General features: G+C 39.3%; 1 protein-coding gene across 37 annotated transcripts in view; it reads right to left on the minus strand.

Moving 5' to 3' along the window:
* LOC118414914 (actin-binding LIM protein 1-like) overlaps positions 1-22,965 on the minus strand; it is an 85,050-nt gene extending 62,085 nt beyond the window's left edge. For 17 of the 37 annotated variants that reach the window (XM_035819216.1, XM_035819249.1, XM_035819218.1 and 14 more), the window contains exons 1-4: positions 22,746-22,963; positions 6,984-7,094; positions 3,638-3,821; positions 955-1,064 (exon numbers count right to left, since the gene is read on the minus strand). In XM_035819216.1, coding sequence (XP_035675109.1) covers positions 955-1,064; positions 3,638-3,821; positions 6,984-7,094; positions 22,746-22,761 — 421 coding nt within the window. In that variant the 5' untranslated portion in view covers positions 22,762-22,963. Of the gene's footprint in view, positions 1-954; positions 1,065-3,637; positions 3,822-6,983; positions 7,095-22,745 lie in introns of all 37 variants that reach the window. The other 20 variants (XM_035819227.1, XM_035819230.1, XM_035819224.1 and 17 more) reach the window with 4 other exon arrangements.
* Positions 22,966-23,552: the final 587 nt, after the last annotated feature.

Genomic DNA, 23,552 nt, shown 5'->3' on the forward strand with positions numbered 1-23,552 from the left:
GTCCTAAGCAGAAGATTCCTAGTGAGAAGTAACCATTAATACTGTAGTGTCTTAGTACAGAAGTAGAGTTTGGCTTGAGTTTGCACACCTGTTAACTGTGAGAGAAAACTGAGCCTGTTGCTATGTGTGGTGTTTATATCTGACTGACAAGCTTCACTCCACATCCCTGAGACTGGACTCAAGAGGTGATCCACTGTTTACCATGGATGGGAGACAGTTGCTACCAAAGGTACACATGGATCTGTTTGAAGGTTTACTTTCTACATTTATATGAGACATGGATCTACATGTATTCTTGGTTATCCATACACTTTCATATAGCATTCTATGTTTTTATATAATATTCATTAGCAAATGTAACAAAGTACACTACACAGACTCTTAGGCAGTGTTGCTAACATTGGAGTCTACAAGAAGGGACAGACAAAAACACAGGAATGGTGATATAACGTTAGACATACAGCATCTGTAGTCTCTATCACAACCAGAGGAGTATCTCAACTGTTGAGTTTATTGAACTAAACTGGTTCAAGATCTTTCTTTTTCTCTTTTTTTTTTCTCTCCCTCTGTCTCTGTTTCTAAGTCCTGGAGTATGAAATTATAAGTGTCTTCACTTTATTTGTTGTAAGTCAGTACTGAAAATGCACCTTCAGACATTTACTTACTGTTGTAGGTTCTGAGCTGGCTGCACATGCAGGTTGACAGGTTCTTCCAGGTATGGCAGATGAATGGCTGACTCTAGGTAACGTTGACCACTACAGCCTCAGCAACTAATTTGCCAAGAGTTTAGGATGTTGGAGTTTTCTTTTACCTGTTAGGCGGCATTACTGGTTGTATAAAAGAAAACTCCAATATCCTGTGCTCTACCAACCTGATGAAATAAGTTTTGGGCACCAGAAATTTTAATCTAGATGTTCTTAATACAGAAAACAGCAGCAAAACTGCCATACACACCAGTGGAGGCCGGCATCCCACGATTTGGACCAGCGTTGGGGGTGATGCAGAATTTACACAGACAGTCCCTCCCATTGAACGTCACTCTGTCTCCTGGAGGGAAGGGTTGCCTGGAAAAGAATAAGAAGACATCAGTAGATTCCAGGGAAAGGTGCTTGGAAGAGAAGAACAGGAAGATGTCTGTTTTTTCAGCATGTTTCAGTATGTTTGTTTGTGTGTCTGGTATTGACTTGGCTCCAAATTTGTTCCCAGGCTATGTTGGCAGGGGTAGAAAACTTATTCCGTGGGCATGCAGGAAATGAAGTCAGGCATCCAAGATTGGCATATTCAAGAGAGTGGAGCATTCAATGTGTGAATTGGACATTATGATGTTATACTTTTTGTGACTTGCCAAAACTCACAAAGTATGAGATGTTCAATTTCTTTTCATTACATGCTTTGTACAGAGGATCGCTTAAGGCTAAAGTCCTATTGGCAATGACATTCCTATGCAATGTCTAATTTATTTCTAATTTCCTCTTAAGCCTCCCTGTGCTAGGGACCAACCTGCAGTACTGGGAAGGTTAATACTAATGTTGAGCCTTGTTCTTCTTGCATGATCATGACAAGCAAACATGTTTTTCTGAAGGCCCCTATTGCCTATTACACCTGTGAAAAGGGCATGGGTGACACTTTGTCAAAGAAATACAACCCAACCCTGGAGTCCTGCTTCACTGCTATAGAATAGTCCATGACAAAAAAGGTTGAGCTAGACTTTTTTCAGCCCTTTGTAGTTTTTTCTTGGTAGTGTAAGCTAAACACCATAGATGACAAACCTACAAATGCTCATTACCTACATTGCGTGTAATAGTAGCATAATACTTGTTTATCCTTTCTATTTATGAAGTGGTTTATAAATTTCCAGACATAAAATTTACTTCTCAAGAACCCTTAAAATGAATACTCACCTGGTATGAATGACCAAAGATTACAGGTATGAACATGTTTATTTTGGAACAAATGACTTTACTTTACTTCTTTTGTTAGTTTGTTTGTTTTAGCTGTTGTATTCTACATTGAGACAATGGAAAGCTTTCCTGTGTTTAAGACACCTCAGCAAACACTATTAGCCATCAGCTGAAACTGCTACATTGTTGATGTGAAAGTTTCCCACACACCTATTCATCAATCTAGGTCACCCATGCAATGTCTCTACACAGAGATCGTCAATCTTATCCTCATGATGATAGGGGTGATGTTGGCATAGGGGATTATCTTACAAGATTACTTTCATTGCTACATTCTGCTTTACAATCAATGTGTGAAATACCGTAAACCCGTACAAGTGATCGACACTACTTAAGGACCACCTGGCCATTAATACAGTAGTGTCCAGCTCTACATAAGGACCACCTGGCCAATGTGACCACTTTTAGGTGGTCTCTAAGCTAGTTTTCCCATTGACACAGGAATTAAGGATCCTGTCTATAATGACCACCTGTCCTCATACATGTAAAGCAGATTTTCTTGGTCTCCTGAATGGTCTTCTTGTTATACAGCCCTTTTAAAGAAATAAATACCTTTTGACAATCTTTGCAATAATGGTCGTGCTAGTAAAATATTTTGGTTGCTCTTTCCTAGTCGCTACAACCGCCCACCCCCACCCCAACCGGCCCTAGTGGAACTTGAGAAAGCAGTGTCCATTCACATACAAGTTTCCTAGGAAGAAACCCAACCCTGCGCTTATACTAAACACCCACTTACCCTGACCGGCGGGCATGCTTGACCTATCTCGACCATCCCCACAAAATGCCATGTGAGCATTCCCCAACACTGAAAAAAAAGGTTTAAGCCCCAATTTCCGGGCATAGATCGCTGTACTTTCTGGTACTTTTGCAAATCCAGTGGGAGCCGATGTGCTCCCTACAATGTAAACAATTTCATGCACACAGTTTTCATCTCACTGGTTAACTTGTTTGTCCTACAAATGCTGTATCTATACCGATGACCTGTTACTAGTGAGGAGGGGACACTATGGAACACATAATAAAGCAAGTTTTAGACTTAAGTACTAACATCATGGTTCCATACTTTGTTAAATAATGCACAGCCTAATAGTTAAATTTGTCATTGTGTGTTCCAAACATGTGCTACTGGCTATATTTGACTTATTGGTCTAGTATTATCGGAACTTTTGTGAACTTTTGAAGTATTGTGAAGACCATAACTGTTATGATCAATCAACACTAAAATAATAAAGCGTGTTATAGACAATGCCTTTTTTGTCTGTGTTGGTCTATCCAATGCGGCGAAATAAATACACACAACAACAAACTGAACACAAAGAATTCTTAACACCTGTGTTTGGGTGCAAACTTCTCTACAGGCCAGTTTCAATGCCTTTCCTGACCCGAGACTGGTGACAAACGTTGCCCCACCCCCACCATCTCAACACAATGACTACCTCGCCAATGTGACAATTTTTTGGCAATCCCTTATACAATTTTTTTTTAATAAGAATCCAGTCAATAGTAAGCACCTGGCCAAATGGACCAGATAATATTGGTCCCACAAGTGGTCTTCTTGGGCAGTTTTGTCTACCTAGAAGATGACCACTGTGCTTTGCCATGAGTAACTAAAACACTAAGGAAACTTACCAGGTCCTGTACCCTTTACAGTTCCTAAGAGCTGAGCACATATTTACCTGCATCGTGAGCAGACAAAGCACTTCTGGTGGTAGGTCTTCCCCAGGGCGGTGACCACCTCCCCCTCCACGTAGTCTCCGCAGCCGTGGCACTTGGTGCCGAACATCTCCTGGTAGTCCCGTGTGCAGTAGTACATCCCATCCTTCACGAAGAACCCGTCCGTGGCCAGCTGACGGCGGCAAACTGAACAGGAGAGAGAATTGATGACAATTTCAGCGAGCTGACGCTCGAAATCCATGGCTGTTGGTGTGCACAGCTTAGCAAATTCCAATAACGGATTCTGAGCTGAGTCCAACAGTTATTTCTTCAGCCCAGTGGTTCTCACAGGTCCTTGCATAATCTTGTTGTGTAAAACCTGGCCAGTCCGCGCTGCTTCCCTAACAGTTGTCTTTGCGGACATCTTAAACCCATCCCAAGAAAGCAACTGTCATGGTTGTCTCGTCTGGAGTAACCACTTGTACTCCACGTGGAAGATTCAATGGGGGTGGGAGTGGTCACAGAGTGCCACCAGAGTAACCACATGGACTCCTCTTGTAAAGGCCACAGATAGATTTTCCTTGATACTAATGTACAGAGGTTGAGTCATACTCCATTCAGATGGGTAGGGAGCTCTGATACAGTTAGAAGGTCTGCATGATTCTGCACCAGTTTGACAAGGAGTCAGAACATCCCAAAATCTGACCATGTGACAAACTCTGTCTAATCCCAGGGGGGAAGCTGGGGGAACGCTTCAGTCCCCCTGAATACAAGGCGGCTTTTCAGGACAGGTAAACCCTTTAGTCCTGTAAATGGCCTGTACAAATGCCTCCTAGATCAGGTTTCCTGGCCAGGCCTTTACCTGCTGCCACTGGGCAGTCCGCTGAGTTAGGCAGGGTGGAAGGAAGTGTTTAGTTAGGTAAAAATGCTCCTTCTTTATACATCTTAAACCTTAAACCTTAAATGTATCTTATCTTCACTTAAGTAAAGTAGATCAAACTAAAGAAATGCTTGAGAAGAAACATTTTCGATAGGTTGAAGTGCAATGCGGTTTCGCTGTGGCTGGCTTTTGCAGCCAACCACACCTCATTATCCATACTCTTCTTGATAAATGTGTTGGCTTCTATGGGTTTTTAGAGAATGCAAAGATGTGGTTTTCACAAAAGCCATAAATTAACAAAAGTCTTTCAATGATACTCATGACACAAACCTTCCTCTTCTCGATAAATGTGTTGGGCTCTAAGGCTTTTTCGAGAATGCAAAGATGTGGTTTTCACAAAAGCAGTGAATCAACAAAATTGTTTCAATGATACTCATGACACAAACCATCAGCATGAAGACAAAACACTTTTTTCATCAAACAACAGACTTAAGGCTGCCTCTTACGTGAAAAAAAAAACATTCTTGTTCAAACATTCCTACTGCAAGGGAAGGATTCCAAAAGACAATTGCAACAGGAGACTTACCTTGAATATACGAAGCTGTATGGTCTGTAGTGCCACTTTAAAAGCATGGCATGGAAATCAACTTACTAAAGCAAATAAACTATAGCTGTCGGTTTTATCAACTACCACTTGTGCCACCAGCAGGAACAATAAATCTACCTGGTGGTTCATTTTCTTTCAACACAAACTGTCTGGACTGAAGAAGGTCTAAGTTGAAAAGTGCAATTTGCACTTTGCTACTTGGGCCTTGTTGAAGCACCCAGAAAGTGAGTATGCTAACTGTGAAAACGTCCATTGCAAAAGTAGATTTAATGAAAAATATTCTTAAGCAAACAGAGTCTGTTGTCACTGATGAAAGACAGTGGACTAAATGTCTATTTTTTCAAGCAACTTTTCGTATCTTATTTATTACCTTGATGACTAAACTGTCCTTCATTGACATAATCTTTTACAGAAATACGGATTTACTTCTGAGTTCTGACCCAACCATGTAATCAGCACTGGTACATGTTTCACAAATGCAGTACAAATACGCAAATTGTATATATCGACTAAGTCTTGAACAAATCATGTGGGCTTGGTCACGATTTCGTAATTAAATCTTCTTTCTTTAGGATAAGTTGAAATCATACCAAGCATCACAATGTCTTATTGTATTGGCCAATAACTTTTAACAGATTTCCTGACAATTTTGTTTATGCATCTTTAAAGGAGAAGTCAGTCATTTATTTCTATAGGCCTGTCTGGTTCAGTTAAACTGCTGGCTTCTGCACTGTTAACTGAGGTTTACCACAACTTCGGAAGACATTATTTCTGCTTGTGAAGAGAAAAAGCAAAAGGAAACTGAATAATCAAAGACAAGCCCTTGCTGGCTGATATTGCTAGAGTGCAAGAATGGGTTGGTTTTGTTCGGCTGGTATATCTGAACCCAGGCAAACCACTTAGGTATCCATCTAGTGACTGATGGTCAAACTGCAGCCAACCCTACAGTAAAAACACTGGCCGATATGTGGAGCATGCTGGGACCTTGACCTAGGGTTCCTCCTGATGAAAATAAGTTGACCGGTACTCAATCATGCAGCACATGATGCAGTACAAGAGCAGTTTTACACTCCTGTTACTGCATAATGGCTAAAACCAACCCAAACCTTAATGAGAATCTGTGAGCAGACCGATTTAAGTTTTTCATGAAGAAAGACTCAAGCAAACAAAATCAAACTTTACTAGAAAAATATGTCACTGATCATAAACTTTGGCTATAGTCATTATGATTTAGACATCATTCAATATTACAAATGTATCACCATCATGATGATAAAAGAAATTGTACCCTTGACATAATTTGAGCACATGTAATTTGCAGTCAGCGGATCAGTGCAGCAGTGTGCCACTTGCGGATAGTGAGTAAGTGCAGTTATAGATGTCATAAAAATAATGAATTTTGCGGACAATATTTTATTTGATTACTGACTAAGTGCTCTTGCAATAGAAAGTAAAACATCTCCAGACAATCTGTTTCTTTATTGAATTTGTGCCCATAAAAGTTGCTTATTAATATATTGTAACAAATGGCAGGGCATAATTGGAGTATGAGACCTTAAGAATCCATTTCTCTCAGTCTCTAATATCCCATTTCCACTAGGACGGCGCTCTCTCTGCGACCTAAAATTTGATAGATCGCTCAATGAATTCGATAGAAAAGAAACAAATCTTTTTACACTTTGGGTGTTTCGTTGTCTTCTCAGCCACACTTTTACATATCATATGATATACAGAGTGTGAAAGCGAAGGATACGTCATATTCTATTTAGGTCGCAGTGAGAACGCAGCACTAGCGGAAAGGGGGCCTAACTGTACAAATATCTGTCGGTAGTTTGTTCCACAGTTCTACTATAGTATAATGGGATAGTAAATAGAGCCTTACCTCTGCAGACGAAGCAGGTGATGTGGAAGTGCTTGTCCTGCACCCTGAGCACCTCCCCTGCACAGGGCTGTCGACAGGTGTAACAGGTGATCTTGGGCTTCTGGGCTTCAGCTGGGGGGAACCAAAACAACAAAGTTAGCGTGTGGAATGGCTGTTCAGTAAATACATGTGCAATGTGTTTCTGCTACTTTCTTTAGACAGCCTCTCGATAAGTGTCATTAACAGTCGAAGCAGTATTTTTCTCATCTACCTTTTTATCACCCATTGAAAGCTGTAAGTTAGTCAGAGCTTTCTTTTAAGCTGCCTATAACTTTTAACTATCTATGGTCTCGGTTTTCTCTGCATTTGACAGGTATGGGAAAATGTGCACCAGAAAGTTCAACAAAAGGCAAAAGAACATGAAAGTGAGTGTTTGTTATTGTTAAAGCTATTTATCAGATTGAAAGTATAGCAATTCATAGTGTGATACTATCACTTTTTTGTACTCGGAATGCCACATAGGATTCATCATAGATTACATGTAATTCTGCCAGAGTGTCCTTTAAAAGATTAAATCAACATTACCTAAGTGCAATAACTCAAAGTGTGTTGTAAAAAGGGTGAGCATAATGGACATTAGTGTTATAGTTCATTTACATATTTTCTTCATGTAGCATTAAATGATGACAATTCAGGTAAACTCGCAATATGCTAAGGAAATAATGATTAATCATTCAATGGTCATTATTTCCAGCAAATTTTTCAAGTAAACTAAACCTTTTAGATTTTGCAATGATGGGCAGAAACTGAGGGTGTTCCTAATTATAAGGTACAGCAAAACTTTACTGTGCTTTTACTTTATGCCTTTTGCTGGCTTGGGTCCAGTGTAATCTAAGCACTGCCAACATTACTGTTCAAGACTGTTTAATGTTCGAACTTAGACAGGAAAAGTAAATACTATTATTTGTACATAACCTAAGTCACTATTTAGTGCTAAATACTATGGAACAACTTGTTCTTACCGTGTTCTTAGTTCAAAGACAAGTGAAATTCCATGTAGTAAAACTATCACTCCGATGTCAAACTTTAGAAGTAGTTTCTTTCTTTCCTAGTATCAAGGCATTTTGACATCTATACCGAAAGAACTGAGCAAGCTATCATCTGTGAAAGCACACCACCAGAATTCACCCTGAGGTTAAAGATACATGAATCTTAGCCAGGTTTAAAGGAATGTCCTCTGTAAACTTTTCTACCATCTGTGTGAAAACTAAGAGAGCAACACTTCCCCAAGGACACAAGTAACAGTTGGTAGAGACATTTCTGCTTTCCTGACACATTTCACAACCCTTGAGTAAACCCCAGACTTCCTCTCCATGGAAAACACATGTTGATCTTCATACATTTCTGGAATAATCTTGAGTTAGAAGGCCCCACAGAACACAAACAATCCGAATCAAAGTAGGTTTTGTTACCTGCATGAATGACCTTTTTGGCATGTCTGTCTGTATCTGTCTGTCTGTCTGTGTAGTTTCCAGATTTGTGAAGTTGGTATAACTTAAGAACCTCTGCATAGTTTACAATGATATCTGGTATGTTTAAGATGTTGGAAAGATGAAGGTCAAGGTCAATTTTGGCCCCCTGGTGTGTGACCTTAGTGTTGCAGTATAAATTCCAGTTTTAGTATCTTGGGCATGCTACATGTATGGTCTTGTTAAACTAAAAGATTGTTATTACCTCCATGATGTAGTTTCTAACTTTAAAATTTAAATTCACTAAAGTGCAGGTAATACTTCTGGCCTTTGTAGCCAGCAATAGTACAAGCTAAACCAAGTAGCAATTTTGTTCTATTCTATGAGAATACTTCCTTCACACACTATCCATTGCCAAGAACTTCAAGTTAGAGTAATTACCAAGATTTACTACATGTATCTGCATACTACTGAAAAGCTATCATGTGAAGTAAATCTGCCTGGATTTCACATAGACTGAAATTGCCAGTATTTTGACATGTGCAACACTTCAAGGATGTTACAGATGTCAGCATTCCATGTTCAAGGTCAATGTAAAATCCAATCACTCTGGCAACAGCAAAAATGCTGTGAATAGATTCCATCACGCTGGTAAATCACTGGATATCAAAGTTCATTATCAAAACCAAAACATGTTCTTTTACCTGAATCAACATTTCAGTGACCATCTGTCACCTTCCTCACGTAATATTGACTGCATCTCGTAGTATTGGCTGGGATTTTTACTGGCTCGCTCTGCTTGGAGAATTGTAGATGCAGTCAGTATTAGCCCGAGGAAGGTAAAACTCCCAGCCACTACTATTCCCTGCAACCTAACCTCTGCTTGGAGGATAATTCCCACTGCAGCTACATCATGCAGTTGTAATGCCAACTGAGTATACATGGGGGGGGAGGGTATAAACTCAGTCATGTTTGGGATTATATAATATTCTTTGCAGCGACACCTGGCTGCAGTACAAAGAATAACCAGTCAGTATTATATTAAAAAAAACAGTCACATAATCTCAGCCTGAATAAGAAAACGGATGGTTGTGTACAAAGGGCACGAATGCCTTTTAATCCCTTTGACGTCACACTACCCGTCATTAAACTTTTCTGGTGTACTTGAACTGAAGGTTCCAGAATGCCTGATGGGTTACTTGTGGACACCAGTTTTGTAGAAGAGTACATATTGTATTTGAGCAAAGCAAGAGTGATGAATGATGACTATTACTGCTAACTCAATGAAAAACTGAGCATATTAATTTTACTATACATCAAATGCCACAGCCGTAACATATCGAGACAGGTTTCTGGGGCATTATATCAAGAATTGGTACTGCAAATATGGGAGATACAATAATAAGTTAACATTCATTCAGAGCGTCACAGTTAAAACAAGATTGGCAATGGAAAAGAATACATTGCCTGGCGACGATGAGTGTTGTAGGGTTTTTTGACCGGTGCAAAATGTGGAAATAGCATTGGAATGATTGGCAGGTAGGTGCGCATGCATAGATTAGAAAGTCCCTGTCCTACTAACCCTGGCACCTAGCCCACATGTAACATAAACTACAGCCAGCAGAAATGTACTATCCCTGGTACAACACAAACCTACGGCCAGCACTACAGTGTGTAGTGGAGAATAAAAAAAGGAAGAACCAACTGTTTACAGCACTTCAGTCCTTGAGTGACTTTCTTGCACCTAATCCACATGGCTGTCCTAGTTCGTAATATTCCAGTACTTGGGATACATGCAACTTGTCGATTGAACTTTCCACACAATGGACGTCCTAACCACCCAAAGCAATAACAGTATAACGTTAACTGAAATCGGGAATCGACTGAAACCTTCGTCATGTATCGCACTATCTCTGGCACAATTCACTAGCCCACCTGTAACTAAAAACTACAGCCAAGAGAAATGTACTATTCCTGGTACATGTAACGAACCAGCCCTCAGGAATGGAATGCACTGCTATCAGCTATCTGTACATGTATCAGCAATTAAGGGTAATGCACTTCCGCTAATTCTATAATGTACACACAACAGGGTTATTGTGAGGAGTATAGTGGAAAAGAAAAAAAATTAAGAACCAACTGTTTCCAAAGTTCAGTACTTGAAGATTTCCTTTAATAACTTTCTTGCACCTAATCCAAACGAATGTCCTACTCAGCAATGTCCCAGTCATTTGGATAACTGGACGGTTGAACTGTCCACACAATTGATGTCTTCGCTACCCACAGCAATAATAGTCGATGCAAGAATCTCCCTCTGGCTTTTACCTCCGTCACTGATACAGTATAGCATCCACTAGCTGCCACGAGGCGAGCCAAATGGTATATTTGTTGTGCTCAGTCTGCAAAACCTCTAGGAATTATACAGGCACGTGTCAAAAGGAATGCCGGACCTTGGGAATGTTTGGAATTCTGCATTCCCGACCTACATTCAGCCTGCATTCCCGACCTACATTCAGCCTGCATTCCCGACCTACATTCAGCCTGCATTCTCGACCTACATTCAGCCTGAATTCCCGACCCACATTCAGCCTGCATTCCTGACCTACATTCAGCCTGCATTCCCGACCTACATTCAGCCTGCATTCCTGACCTACATTCAGCCTGCATTCCCGACCTACTTTCAGCCTGCATTCCCGACCTACATTCAGGCTGCATTCCTGACCTACATTCAGCCTGCATTCCCGACCTACTTTCAGCCTGCATTCCCGACCTACTTTCAGCCTGCATTCCCGACCTACATTCAGCCTGCATTCCCGACTTACATTCAGCCTGCATTCCCGACATACATTCAGCCAGCATTCCCGACATACAAACATGTAGAATTAGCCTGCATTCATGACCAAATCTTTGGATGTAGTAAGATTCCCCATGCCATGTGTAAGATATTCTGATCACCTTTGAGTTGGGAGCATTGGTTCTTTTACATTAACGTTACAGTATCTACTCCATTAGGGTACAGATTGCAAATAAATTACACCGAACACTCTGCACAAACACGATGTCCCTGGAATGCAAGATTGTAAGAATGTGTCCTGAAGAGTTTCCTGACACAGCAGAATTTGAAAGATGTTACTATTGTATTGGATTATATCATATCAATAGGCTAGGATAATACCAGTGGCTGGCTTGATGGCCCACCACACATGACCTTGCATTTGTTGAATTCATTTTACATTGGACACAGAATATTTTTCTTTGTAACTCTGAATATGATTACCATTTGCCATCATTCAAGATCAGGACCTTGACAGGAAGTATTTTCTGTCTACCTGTGGTGTATGACTTGAACAAGTCAGAACTCACAGTTCATGGGTGATAGACATTTATCAGGAAGCCAATGATACTGGAATTTGTGTTTGTGTGTGTATTAGTACTAGTGTGTGACCTTGATATATAAGTCTTTCCTAACTTTTCTACCTAAGACATAATATGATAGAGCTTGAAAAATTACATTAGGCTCGGGTTATGGTTACCTTTTGCCATCGTTCAAGATTATGACCTCTGCATGAAGTATTTTCTGTCTACCTATGTTGTATGGCTTGAACAAGCATATCTTTTATAACATACCAACGAAGTTAACGTGATCAATACCTTGTCTGTCTGTATGACTATGAGGTTTGATATCATGTCCTTCAGTCACAACTGTGTTGGGCATTGATACAAGAGGAAATTACTTTAAATCAATGCTGTGATTTTTGTATGTTTTATATGGCTGTATGTACCAGTGTGTGACCTTGATATAAATTTAGTATATGCCATGAAAAATTACATTTGGCTCTGAACATAATTTCCATTTGCCATTATTACCTTAATATTTCCTGTCTGCCCATGGTATATGACTTTGCCTATCAATTGACCTGAGCTGACCCAAGCAACCGACCTGATCCCACCTTTCTGGAATATGTCCCAAATTCCATTTCACATTCGTCTAGGCAAACATTTCATACATGCGTATGAACATGCAGGCTATCATTCCATAAATGCCTGCGGACATGCCAGGCTAACATTCCATACCTGCCCGATCGAAACATGCCTCTACGATTCCTATAATTTATGGCATTCCCTATCAGTTGACTTGAGTTGACCCAACCATCCCCCTGATCCCACATGCAAAGGATTTCCAGTACTGCCTGTAAATTTCAATCTGGCTGTGTTTGTGTGATTGTATTTTATACATGATGTTGATTTATGCATACGATGTTGTGTGTTTGTGTGACACTGTGTGTACCAGTGTGTGATCTTGATATACCTTTAGTATATCCAATAAAAATTACATTTGGCTCTGAATATTACCATTTGCCATCATTCAAGATTATGACCTTAATATGTAACATTTCCTGTCTACCTGTGGTATATGGCTATCAGTCTATCCTGTCTACCTGTGGTATATTGTTATCCCTATCAGTTGACCTGAGTTGACCCAACCATCCCCCTGATACCAGCTTTCTAGGACATGACCCAAATTCCATTTCACATTCCTCGATGCTAACATTCCATACAATACATGCCTGTGGAAACATGCCTAGCATGCCTGTGGAAACATGCCTGTGCAATTCCTAGAATTTTTGCAGACTGAATCTAATATATACCATTTGGCTTGCCCCTGAGGCGTCGCCAAAAAAGATACAACAAAGCTGCATTTTATAATATACACTGTACATGTATACCAACAGTTACTGAGAACGTGGGGACACATTATTTTTGCTGGTAGTATTTGCAAAATTATAAATTCTATGATTGTATGAATCTATATTCAATTTCTCCGAATATAAAGCATTAAGCACCCCATAGAATGAATATGCCACTAACTACATTAATCCTTGTTAAGATGCAAACTACCCTTCATTGTGTTACAATACCATCAGGATCCTATAACGTGCACAATGTCTCGTAATGCAATTTCTTCAGCGTAATCAAAGGCTTTTAATGTCGTCAGACAGTGGCAGCCTAATGTCCCTCCCAGTGGTAAATTGGCATGCACAATGACGGTAACCCTGCAACTAGTAACCATAGTGACACGAGATTGGATCATGAATTTTGAATGAGGTCCACACCAGTTATGACCTAATTGTCTGTACTGAACGCATGGCTTGTTGGCTATACTGCAAAACACACAATAATAAATACCAAAATTGTACAGTACACTGCAACAATGTTACATCTGTGGCCAAGGGAATAGTAATTCATAATTCTACCCCATGTGAGTAGCACCAAAAGTGAAATAATATGAATATACATCATAAATCATATATGGAGTATGGTTATGTGAATGACCATGTCATGGCTTTAATTTTGTGAGTGAAACTTAAAGTTAAAAAAGTAATGCTGAATCACACAAGATTAAAGTCTAAATTTGTATTCGTCACTTTCTGTAACACTGCAGTGTAACTATTGGTTCTGTTTTAGTAATTTTCTGAATGATGAATTTATGACGAAAAAAAAAAGATGAAAGTTTACAATGAGGTTGAAAGTGAATAGTCATCATAGTGGATGTATCAAGGTAACTAATAAACCATGCAAGCTTCTTGCTTAATTTTGATTCTAAAAAGTGTTTCAAAAGGTCATTCTTCTGACGTCACTGACAAAAATGCATGACTGACAAAAGTGCAACAATCAAACATTGTCAAATGTCAATATTGATTTAATAAAACCCAACATATCATCTAGACCTGGCCCAGCTCCAGGGCTAGACCTGAACCTTGACCTAAACCTACATCCTAAAAAGATACAACAAAGCTGCATTTTATAATATACATTGACCTAAACCTGTATCCTGTACTTGGACCTGATCAAGCTTAACAGGTATCCATCCTTATTCCCATGGGAATTCCTCTTCTTCTTCATTTCCTCATGCTATAACACCAGTTACAAGATCTACAGATGCTACAGATGCTACAAGACAGACAGCCTAGTGGGCATCCTTTATTGATCTTCACCTGCAAACAATACCGCTTCATCAGATGATGGCAGATAAGAAAAGAAAAGAAATCGATAGACACCACCTCCTTCCCTGCACGTGACGTAAAGCTGACTCCGCACATCCTTTCACAGCGGTTGGGTGCGGATTTCCACTCATCTTAGAAACTGCACCTCTGTTATTTCAAATTGAAGAAAAACTGTGACAAGATCAAATTCTCTAACAAAAGACCCTACAGTTTTAAAGAAGCTGCTAGGGGGCCAAAACCTATACCACTTAGTCTTACTCTTTTTCCAGAGAACTATCTACCTATCAAAAACTAAGACTACAGCATGTCCAGGAAAGGAGATGTCAAAAATAGAAGCCCTGCTGAAGGTGTGTAAAAAGCAGCTAGCAGCCCAATATCAGCTCCTAATAATGAACTTGAACTTCATTTTTCTGATAGTTAAGCTATTCCTAAACACACAATGTAACCAACCAACCAACCACCACAAATGGAGAAAAACATAACCTTCCTGGCAAAGGTAACAAAGAGAAATGATCAAATGTAACAAGAATGAGTAGTAATAACATATGTAGTAAATACTGTACACAAATTTCTAAAATCCATTTCCAGTTAACGGCCCTGAAATGTTCACTCCAGTTTCAGTGCTCGTGTATCTTTCCATTATCAGTTGTTCAATCTGAAGGAATGACTGCTTAGTAAAGAGCTCCTGAAACATCACATGTAAATACTTAAGACGTGCTGTGTGTTTCTTATTCCTTATTGCATATATATATATATAGAAACATATCACGAACGTACATGTGCACGAGGTCCTTGCCTTGCGTACCCTGCATATCAGACCTGTTAGGCCCGTTTGTGGTTGCTTGCGATTGTTTGCGATCGTTTGTGGTCTTAATTAACGCATATCCATCTTCCAAAATAGAAAGGAGGTCATTCCTGACATGACAACAAACCACAGGCCCCTGAAAAAATCTCTGTGTTTTCTCCAAGAGCAGCAAACCTTCAGTAGAATTTCATTCTTTGGATACCTTGTAAAGCTCCTGTTAGAATTACTATCGGTATTGATAAAATGAGATATACTGTCATTTTACGCCAAAGAATGGTTATACCAGCTACATAGATACAGATTTATGTGCCCCCAATATAAATCAAAACGTTTTCAATTTTTTTTTTATCTAGTTAGTAGTTAAACATGTACATTTGTTATGATCATATTCTACAGCATCTTGTACTATGATACTACAGCTATAATTATCCAGTACTCCTTGTACACCTTGTGAAGTTGCTGTTAGAATCACTACTCACAACTTGTGACTGTGAGTTTACCTTGAAGGAACGTACTGTCATCTATATATATATGTGCCCTCAGGGGCTCAACCATAATCCAAGAGCTAGCTGTTAGTACTTACACATGTACTTCCTGTCTGACTTCAGATCGTAATCTACATCATCTTCTACTAATTATGGCATTACCGTAATTGCTGTACTGGTCATAATGGATGGACGGAGCTGCTTTGGGGTCATCCCTTCAGCCTGTGTGGCCAGTTGTTTACTTTCTGATACAACAGGCAAAACACAGGTCCTTCAAAAACCAGCCTCATGTATTTGAACAGCCCTAATTTGAGCCATCTTTTGTTTCCTGAGATATGGGAAGAAAAGGCTTGCCATTGCTGGGCAGGAAGGACACCAGAGGTAACCAAGAACCCAGCCGATGTTTGAATAACCACCTTTTATATTCGGTTGGTCTTTAGGTTGGGGTGATAACTTAAGTGTGGAAACTATAGGCAGGGCTCGAAATACCACCTGCATATGCAGGTTAGTGCAGGTAAAATTGGAGCTGTGCAGGTATTTCTGGTGTCTACTTGCACCTAACCTGCACCGGTCCTTGTACTGGGTTTTAGACATTCCTTTGATATACATGTAGGTGTATGGATAATGTTTTTCTACTGAATTTTATTAGCTGCATTAACTGTTACAACATATGAAGTATAAAAGAAAAAAATAGCAATGGTTCCTGAACAATTTTAGTATGATTCATACTTCCTAAATTCAGAGTGGTGCACCGTGCAGGTAAAATTTGTCTGGTGCAGGTAATTTTCAATGTCACCTGCACCAGTACAGATATGCAGAAAAAGTATTGAGCCCTGTATAGAGTAACAGAATGTAACTGTGTACAGGGTTCGAAATAAACACTTTTTACAGTAAGAGTTGTCTGAAAAATTGGGAAAATCATTTAAAGTTTAACTGCAATTCGAAAAATCTCTGCAAATGAATTCCTGTCCTACTTCAGCCTAATGAAATATACATTATCAATACTCCTGTAAAGTAATCTGCCCATCTGAAAAGCCCAGCCAATAACCCGATAAGTCCCGAGACATTAGAAACATTTGTGTCATATGTTCAAGTTGAAAGCCCAGTTCCAGACATCATGATGTAATCTTCATGCTGCCAGGCTGGAGCTAATTCAGTTAGCCTTGATACTCCCTCCTGCAAGGCAAGCACAAATCCACATTTACAGAATAATGACGATCCTGAATCAGCCAGAAATCCTTTTATCTCAGAAATGTCCTGAAGTGCAAGATCGGCGCTGCGTACAAAAAGGAACAGAAGCAATCATTGGACTCCTTTAATCAGAATGTAAGGAGGGCAACGCAACAGGAGACTTTTTAATCTATTGCAACCACATACATGTAGTCCTCAAGGTTAGGCCAATGCCAATTACATATGATAGATGCACTGCTGGCCTTGATTATTTCCTCGGTAGGGAAACATTGACGTAACTACATGCTGCACATCTCAAGCAATTTAGTTCTAGATAATACCACATGAACAAAACTACTGCTAGGTGGAGCAACCCATAACCATTCAAATTTCAATGCAATGATTTAATCAGTTGCAATGTACATACTATTTTTATCCTACATGTGAACATGCCTGTATTAAACCTATTTTTGACATGCTGCTAAAATATTAAAACATTTTTAAGAACTTCAACAATGCAAGGCTGAATATCAGTCTTAGATAATATCACAACTGTGGGTGGTCAAATTCAAGCCATGTTCCACACAGCAGAAGACTACCACACATGACCACAGTACTTCACTGATAAAACTATTCACCTGTCTACTGTAGTTAAACAGGAGCTGACAGCTAGAGGGACAACCGCACCCCCGTTGCTAAGCAACTTAAGATGTAATGACAGATATATTGAGCAAGGATAAAGTCCATGTTCAAAAGTAAATTCTACTTCAGGTCATGGCCAAATTGTCTAGAAGCCAAGCCATGTTTTAAATTTTTCGCGTAGACCCTAGACCGTCCAGAGTGATTCAGAGGCTAAAATAAACGTTTCACAATATACACGTCTGATATTTACAAGGACAGTCCAACTCGTATCAAACGCTATTATATTTCTTTGCAGCGCATGTACATGTATTAACAGTAGAAACATTAATTTTGAAGGATCTGTCATCGATTTTGTGGAAACCTAGTATGGAAAAAATCAAATTTACATAGGAGTATAGGTACAAAAACTATGATACAACCACTGCAGAATGTGGTGACTCATGGAGAGTTTTTGCCATCTCGTACTTGTACATTTTGTATCTAGTGGAACAATTATATCATCAGTCACAGTACGTCATCTTCTCTTATTCTGAGGCTACAATAGGTGTAGTCAATACACTTGAATTCTGTTGATTTGTAACACCTACTCAATGGGACTAATTAAGGTAAGAGCATACCATAACAAGATAACTAACCAGTAAATTATAGTGCAAATTTAATTGGTAGATAACTTAATTTTAAGTAACACGCTTCTTACATGTAGTTTGGAACAATATTTGCCATATTTGTGGTCATTTTCTGGTCTCTAGAACTGTCTACAAAGGGATTAAGTTTGTGTGACAAATGTATATTTGCAATATTTTTCTCTCCAAAACACTCACGGCCCTACATTGTTGTTTGAGTAACTTCTTATCAGGAAGCTCTCAAACAATACAGGAAGCCTAACACTTCAGTTTGGGCAGGCTGCCAAGCCAAACAGGCCTGAGGTACAACTCAGGTAGCTCCACCTTTGCTACGTACTACTATTACATGTACGCTTCAAATAAATCTTCCTCGTCAAATTACATCCTGATCTGGATAATTGCCATCTAATTATGTAAATCATCACCAAAACTACCAACATAACAAACATCACCATGGTCTGTCAACACCCTTTTTAGTTAACCTCTTTCAAACATTTAAACAAAAATGACCTTGCAATTCCAGAACAGACAGGTTGGGGACAATCCATTTAAAACTCATTGAGGATACATGTACTGATGTACATGTATGCTGCTAAACCACAAACACAATTACAATAAAAGTGGTGAAATTATGAGTTTTCAACTTTAAATGCATTGATAAATGGCACAAAACTTTAATAACAAGGAAGGATATTCTATAATTGTAAGTGACAAACTTTGAGTATATAGCAGTTGTTTCATATCCCTCATCATGGTACAGATGATTTTGTTCATATGGACTTAAAGTAAGAATTGAATCTGAGAACAAAGAAATTAAATTGGTGTTGCATTATCAAGTTAAGTTTCTAGTCACGCTTCGGCATTAACTGTTATTGAATTCTGCGCAATTAGTGATCACTATTCTTACTAGATGAAAAAGACATGACATCTATCTTATGATGCTACACAACACAGACTGGTTTGAACATCTGACTCTGAAAGTCAGAGTCAATGACTTAGAAAATTAGACTTCATGCTGGAAGGGTTGTTGCTAAAAATACATTGTTGCATGCTTGAAGCTAAACTGTGCAAGACATTTGTTATTTTCCCTTGATTGGTAAATCCAAGCAGTGCTAATTTGCTATGTTGTACCTTTAAGTTGTAGTCAAATAAGTATGTACTGAACAATATTTATTTTGTAAATGTTATTTCTGATTGTAGCATTGGGTAATGAAATATTCTACATTGAAGTCATCATCGGTTGTTGGATTCTGTAAATGCCACAGTGTCTTTAAAAACACCCATACCATATTTCACCTTCTACCATAGAAGTCCCTAAATACAGGTAAATGTTACTTCTGATTGTTGCATTGGGTAATCCATTCTACATTGAAGGAGCTAACTTTGACAAGACATGATCCGTTGTGCGATTCTGTAAATGCCAGTGTCTTTAAAAACACTCGTTCAATCTTTTACCTGATCAACTCCAGAAGTCCCTAAATACAGGGTAATGTGTTTCTGAGCCCTTATCTTTGACAGCAAACCATGCCGATGACTCACAGTAAGTATGTGTCCTCCTGGAATATGGTCCAAGTTCATCCCTAGTAGTATTTCAGCTGCATGCCTTGAAAGCTTGGTGATTGCAGGGGGATATTTGGATTTGGCATGTCAGACACAATTACAGTGTGATCACTTTGTGTTATTGCTTCCGGTTGGCTCACTGCTTTTCAATCAACCTAAATCAGCCAATTCTATGAGTCGTTTCACTTGGCATTTCCACGCAGACGAGTCTTGAGCAGTTTCAATCAAGAACTGAACTGACAAAGTGGTGTAATAATAGACAGAATTACACACCCTGAAAACATTTGGGGGCATTGATCTCATAGTATGTAAAGGCTGTGTTGGACTCACCTTCAGTACTTCCATAGTAAAAAGAGAAACAAACCTTCCAAAGAAGACCACTAATATATGGAAGCAACAAAATCCTGTCTACATACAATTACTAGACATGGTCACTATAGACAGGATTTATAATGGTTGTGTCAAAGGAAAAGATCACCAAAAAGTGGCCAAATTTGCCAGGTGGCCATTAGGTACAGGTGGTCACTTGCAAGAGTTTAAATATAGTACTAGTAAGAGTTTAAATATAGTACTAGTAGGAAAATGCTATAAATGTTAGACACAGTTATTTCTAAGTTTGCTCATACTAGTGATATTCACATTTCTATGCAAATCAGGTGGAGTGTGCATTCTGCAAATGGTCAGAACATTTATTATTATACTCTTTACAATTAGATACACGTTATTTCAGTCTAAACTCTGGTGTTGGCATCAGAGCCCTTTCTGCTGGGACATGTCAGACCAGATCAGAAGCTGAGCACTCATCCCCTTGACTTGAAGCACAATGTAAGTCCTACTCTTTGTGTACACAGAGGCTTAACTCTAGAGGAGGCATGAAATCTGGTCAGGGATGAAAGCCCACTGTGACTAGTGCTGACCTAGGCAAGGTGGAAGGATGACAAGATTCCTATAGAAAACATAAATGGAGCAGAACTGTAAAGAGATAGCCTGAATGTGTTAAGGCTCTCCACCTAAAAGTAACATTCAGTACTAGAATGTTACTTACTGTGAGTATACACATATGGAACTCAATACATAAATTCATCCAACAATGGATGTAAAATAAAAGATTTTCTTTTCCTAGTATCACAATGATCCCTGGACTAATAAATATCCATTAGCTTAACTTATCCGCCTTCCCAGCATTGGAAAATGCTATACTGTAAATTTTAAAATGTTAATGGTCTACTTTTTTTTCGCAGTGACTCCGAGTCTAATTGCCAAGCTTGTGACACAAAAATATGTGTTTTGTAGCATAGAATTGTTTCTGCCGTGGACTTAAAATATCACAAAAGTCTCCAAATGCAAAATAAAGTAAAAGTCTCTAAATAAAAAATAACTAAATTTACAGTATTAACATTACAGCCATTACCACATGCAAATCATCGTAATAACAGTGCATTGCTGTATGGGCTTAGTGCCATATTTGACCTTCTGATGTAAAATGAGTCATTCTCAACCCAGGCATAAAACTCAGCGATATGAATCCATTAAGGTTAGCTGCCCTTGGGATTTACCCACATGCTCTCTTCTGATGGCCATTTGCATATCAACAAAGAAAATTATATCATTACCATAGGACAAGTGGAACAATGGGAAATATACAATCCACTCCAAGAGAATGTCTGGAAAAAAGTGTATCTCCAAATATGAGCTTGGGGCATAACGTTCATGTAAAATCAGAATGAACATTATGATTTGGATCTATGCAGTTAGCAAAACTAATATTGAATGAAATGATTACTTATCAGCCCCATTATCAATATCATACACCTTTTACAGCAAACTAATATGTAGCAAATGTACCAATATGAGGGAATACATGCCATTTTCTATGAAACACATTATCTACTTTAGATGGTAAATTTGAATCATACGTGACAAATTTGAATCTAATGAACCCTGTATTTTGTAAAATGTGTGTGTGACTTCCGTAAAATTTCTGTGAACACATGATTAGGCACTCTAAGGCAGATGTAGTGTTCTTCCAATATTCATATGAACCATTATAAATGTGATATGCTGAAATGTTAGAAAGTAAACAAACTCCAGCCACTTCACAATTTATCAAAAACAAATAAATTATGCCCTTAAGAGCAATTACAGTACCCTTCCCTGCCCCTTAATGTAATTAAGCCTGATTTAACAATCACTCAGATTAAGGGCGACTCGTTTACATTGCTCATTCGCTCATTTGCTTCAAACTCAAAGTCTTGAGTCGCTAGTCCACAAACCGTTTACTACATATGTATGTGTCTCTCCCACAGGCTGTACTACATGTTTATGGAGCCCCGTTTTCTAGTTGACAGATATAAATAAATCATCTATCGGCCCAGACACCGTTACCTTTAGAGCAAGACTCTAAGCCCCTAAATCTGTAAAATAAATTGGCGGCAGATAAAGTAGGAATAAGAAAAGACTTTTGGGATTACAGAATGACCTACTTTGGATGTCTTCAATAAATCTGGAGGTTTTGCGTGCCGATTAAAGATATTTTTTCGGTCGAGGTGTTGACAGAACCACCACACACAAGGGGCAAAACATCGGGGTAGGACGGTACCACCCTGACTTGGCCAAAATACACACGCAGACATAACAGACGGTAAATATAAAGTCTAACCATTGCCAGAACATTTCTTGTTGTGTGTGTGTAGCCAACTGTTATTCTGGGGGATTGTCGTGTTTTTGTGCACGCCATGTTGACGATATGGTAACAAATCACTCGACCCGAACCCTGAACTCGGCTATTTGCAGTTTAACTTCACCCCGTGCTCCGACGTTTTCGACCCGAAATGTGGACAGAAAGCGGGCGTGACTGAACCCATAAGCTGTACAGACTTAACCGAGGAGCTGGAAGTCGTGTTGTTCATCCTCTCGTCACGAATTAAAATCGATGAAGACGCAAATATTGCAGGAATGTGCGGGAGTGTTTTTGATATGGGGGGCAGGCCGGGTGTGTAGTGTGTGTGATGCAGCGGTACTTACACATCAGATCCTCCATTGCTGACGCTTCCTCACAACTCTCCTAGCAAGCAAATAGACTTTGGGTAAAACTCAGCGTTGCAGGAACATTCTATCCAAGCAGAGCGGGGTTGTTGGGGGTTGGTAGGGAACGGGGAGGTTATTTTTCCATGCCGCCCAGTGCAGACGATCGTCCCGCTGTTCTCCCCTCCCGTCCAGGAAGTGGCTGACTGACATGACCCCTCCCCAAAGGGCCGTGTGCAAAACCGCGCCGAATTCAAATGGTTCCAGGAAGCAGGATGGGGCGTGGCACTTTGACATGGAAGGAATGAAAGCAGTGAGGTGACTATGTGCCTTATCTATTCAACCTGTGCTTTTTGAAATTATTAGAACATGGCCACTACCCCTCAGTCAATCAGAGCCCTTCAGTTACTGTGTTTATATCCCCAAAGTGCAGAAAAGTATGGTACTATGAAAAAAGTGTGGTACTATCAACTAATTTGCATAGATCAGAACCACACTTTTTTTGATAGTACCAAATTTTTTCATGGTACAACACTACTTTTTTGCGCCACTTGTCGGCTCACAAACTGTTGATGCTTTCTATAACTGGAAAAAGAACCAGATCTTCAGAAAATAACAAACTCAGTGCAATGTGTTACAGACAGTAACAGGTCTAACAGTAACGTGCCGTAAAACTAAACAAAACAGTTTCATTCTTTCTACTAAAAAACAGTGTCACCACTCCAGAAAATAACATGGGTGGTGCCGTCAAACTACTAAAACAGTTTGGTTCTCTCTACTGGAAAACAGGCAACACTTCAGAAAATA

This window comes from Branchiostoma floridae, chromosome 4 (assembly GCF_000003815.2).
Source record: "Branchiostoma floridae strain S238N-H82 chromosome 4, Bfl_VNyyK, whole genome shotgun sequence".
NCBI classification, from domain to species: domain Eukaryota; kingdom Metazoa; phylum Chordata; class Leptocardii; order Amphioxiformes; family Branchiostomatidae; genus Branchiostoma; species Branchiostoma floridae.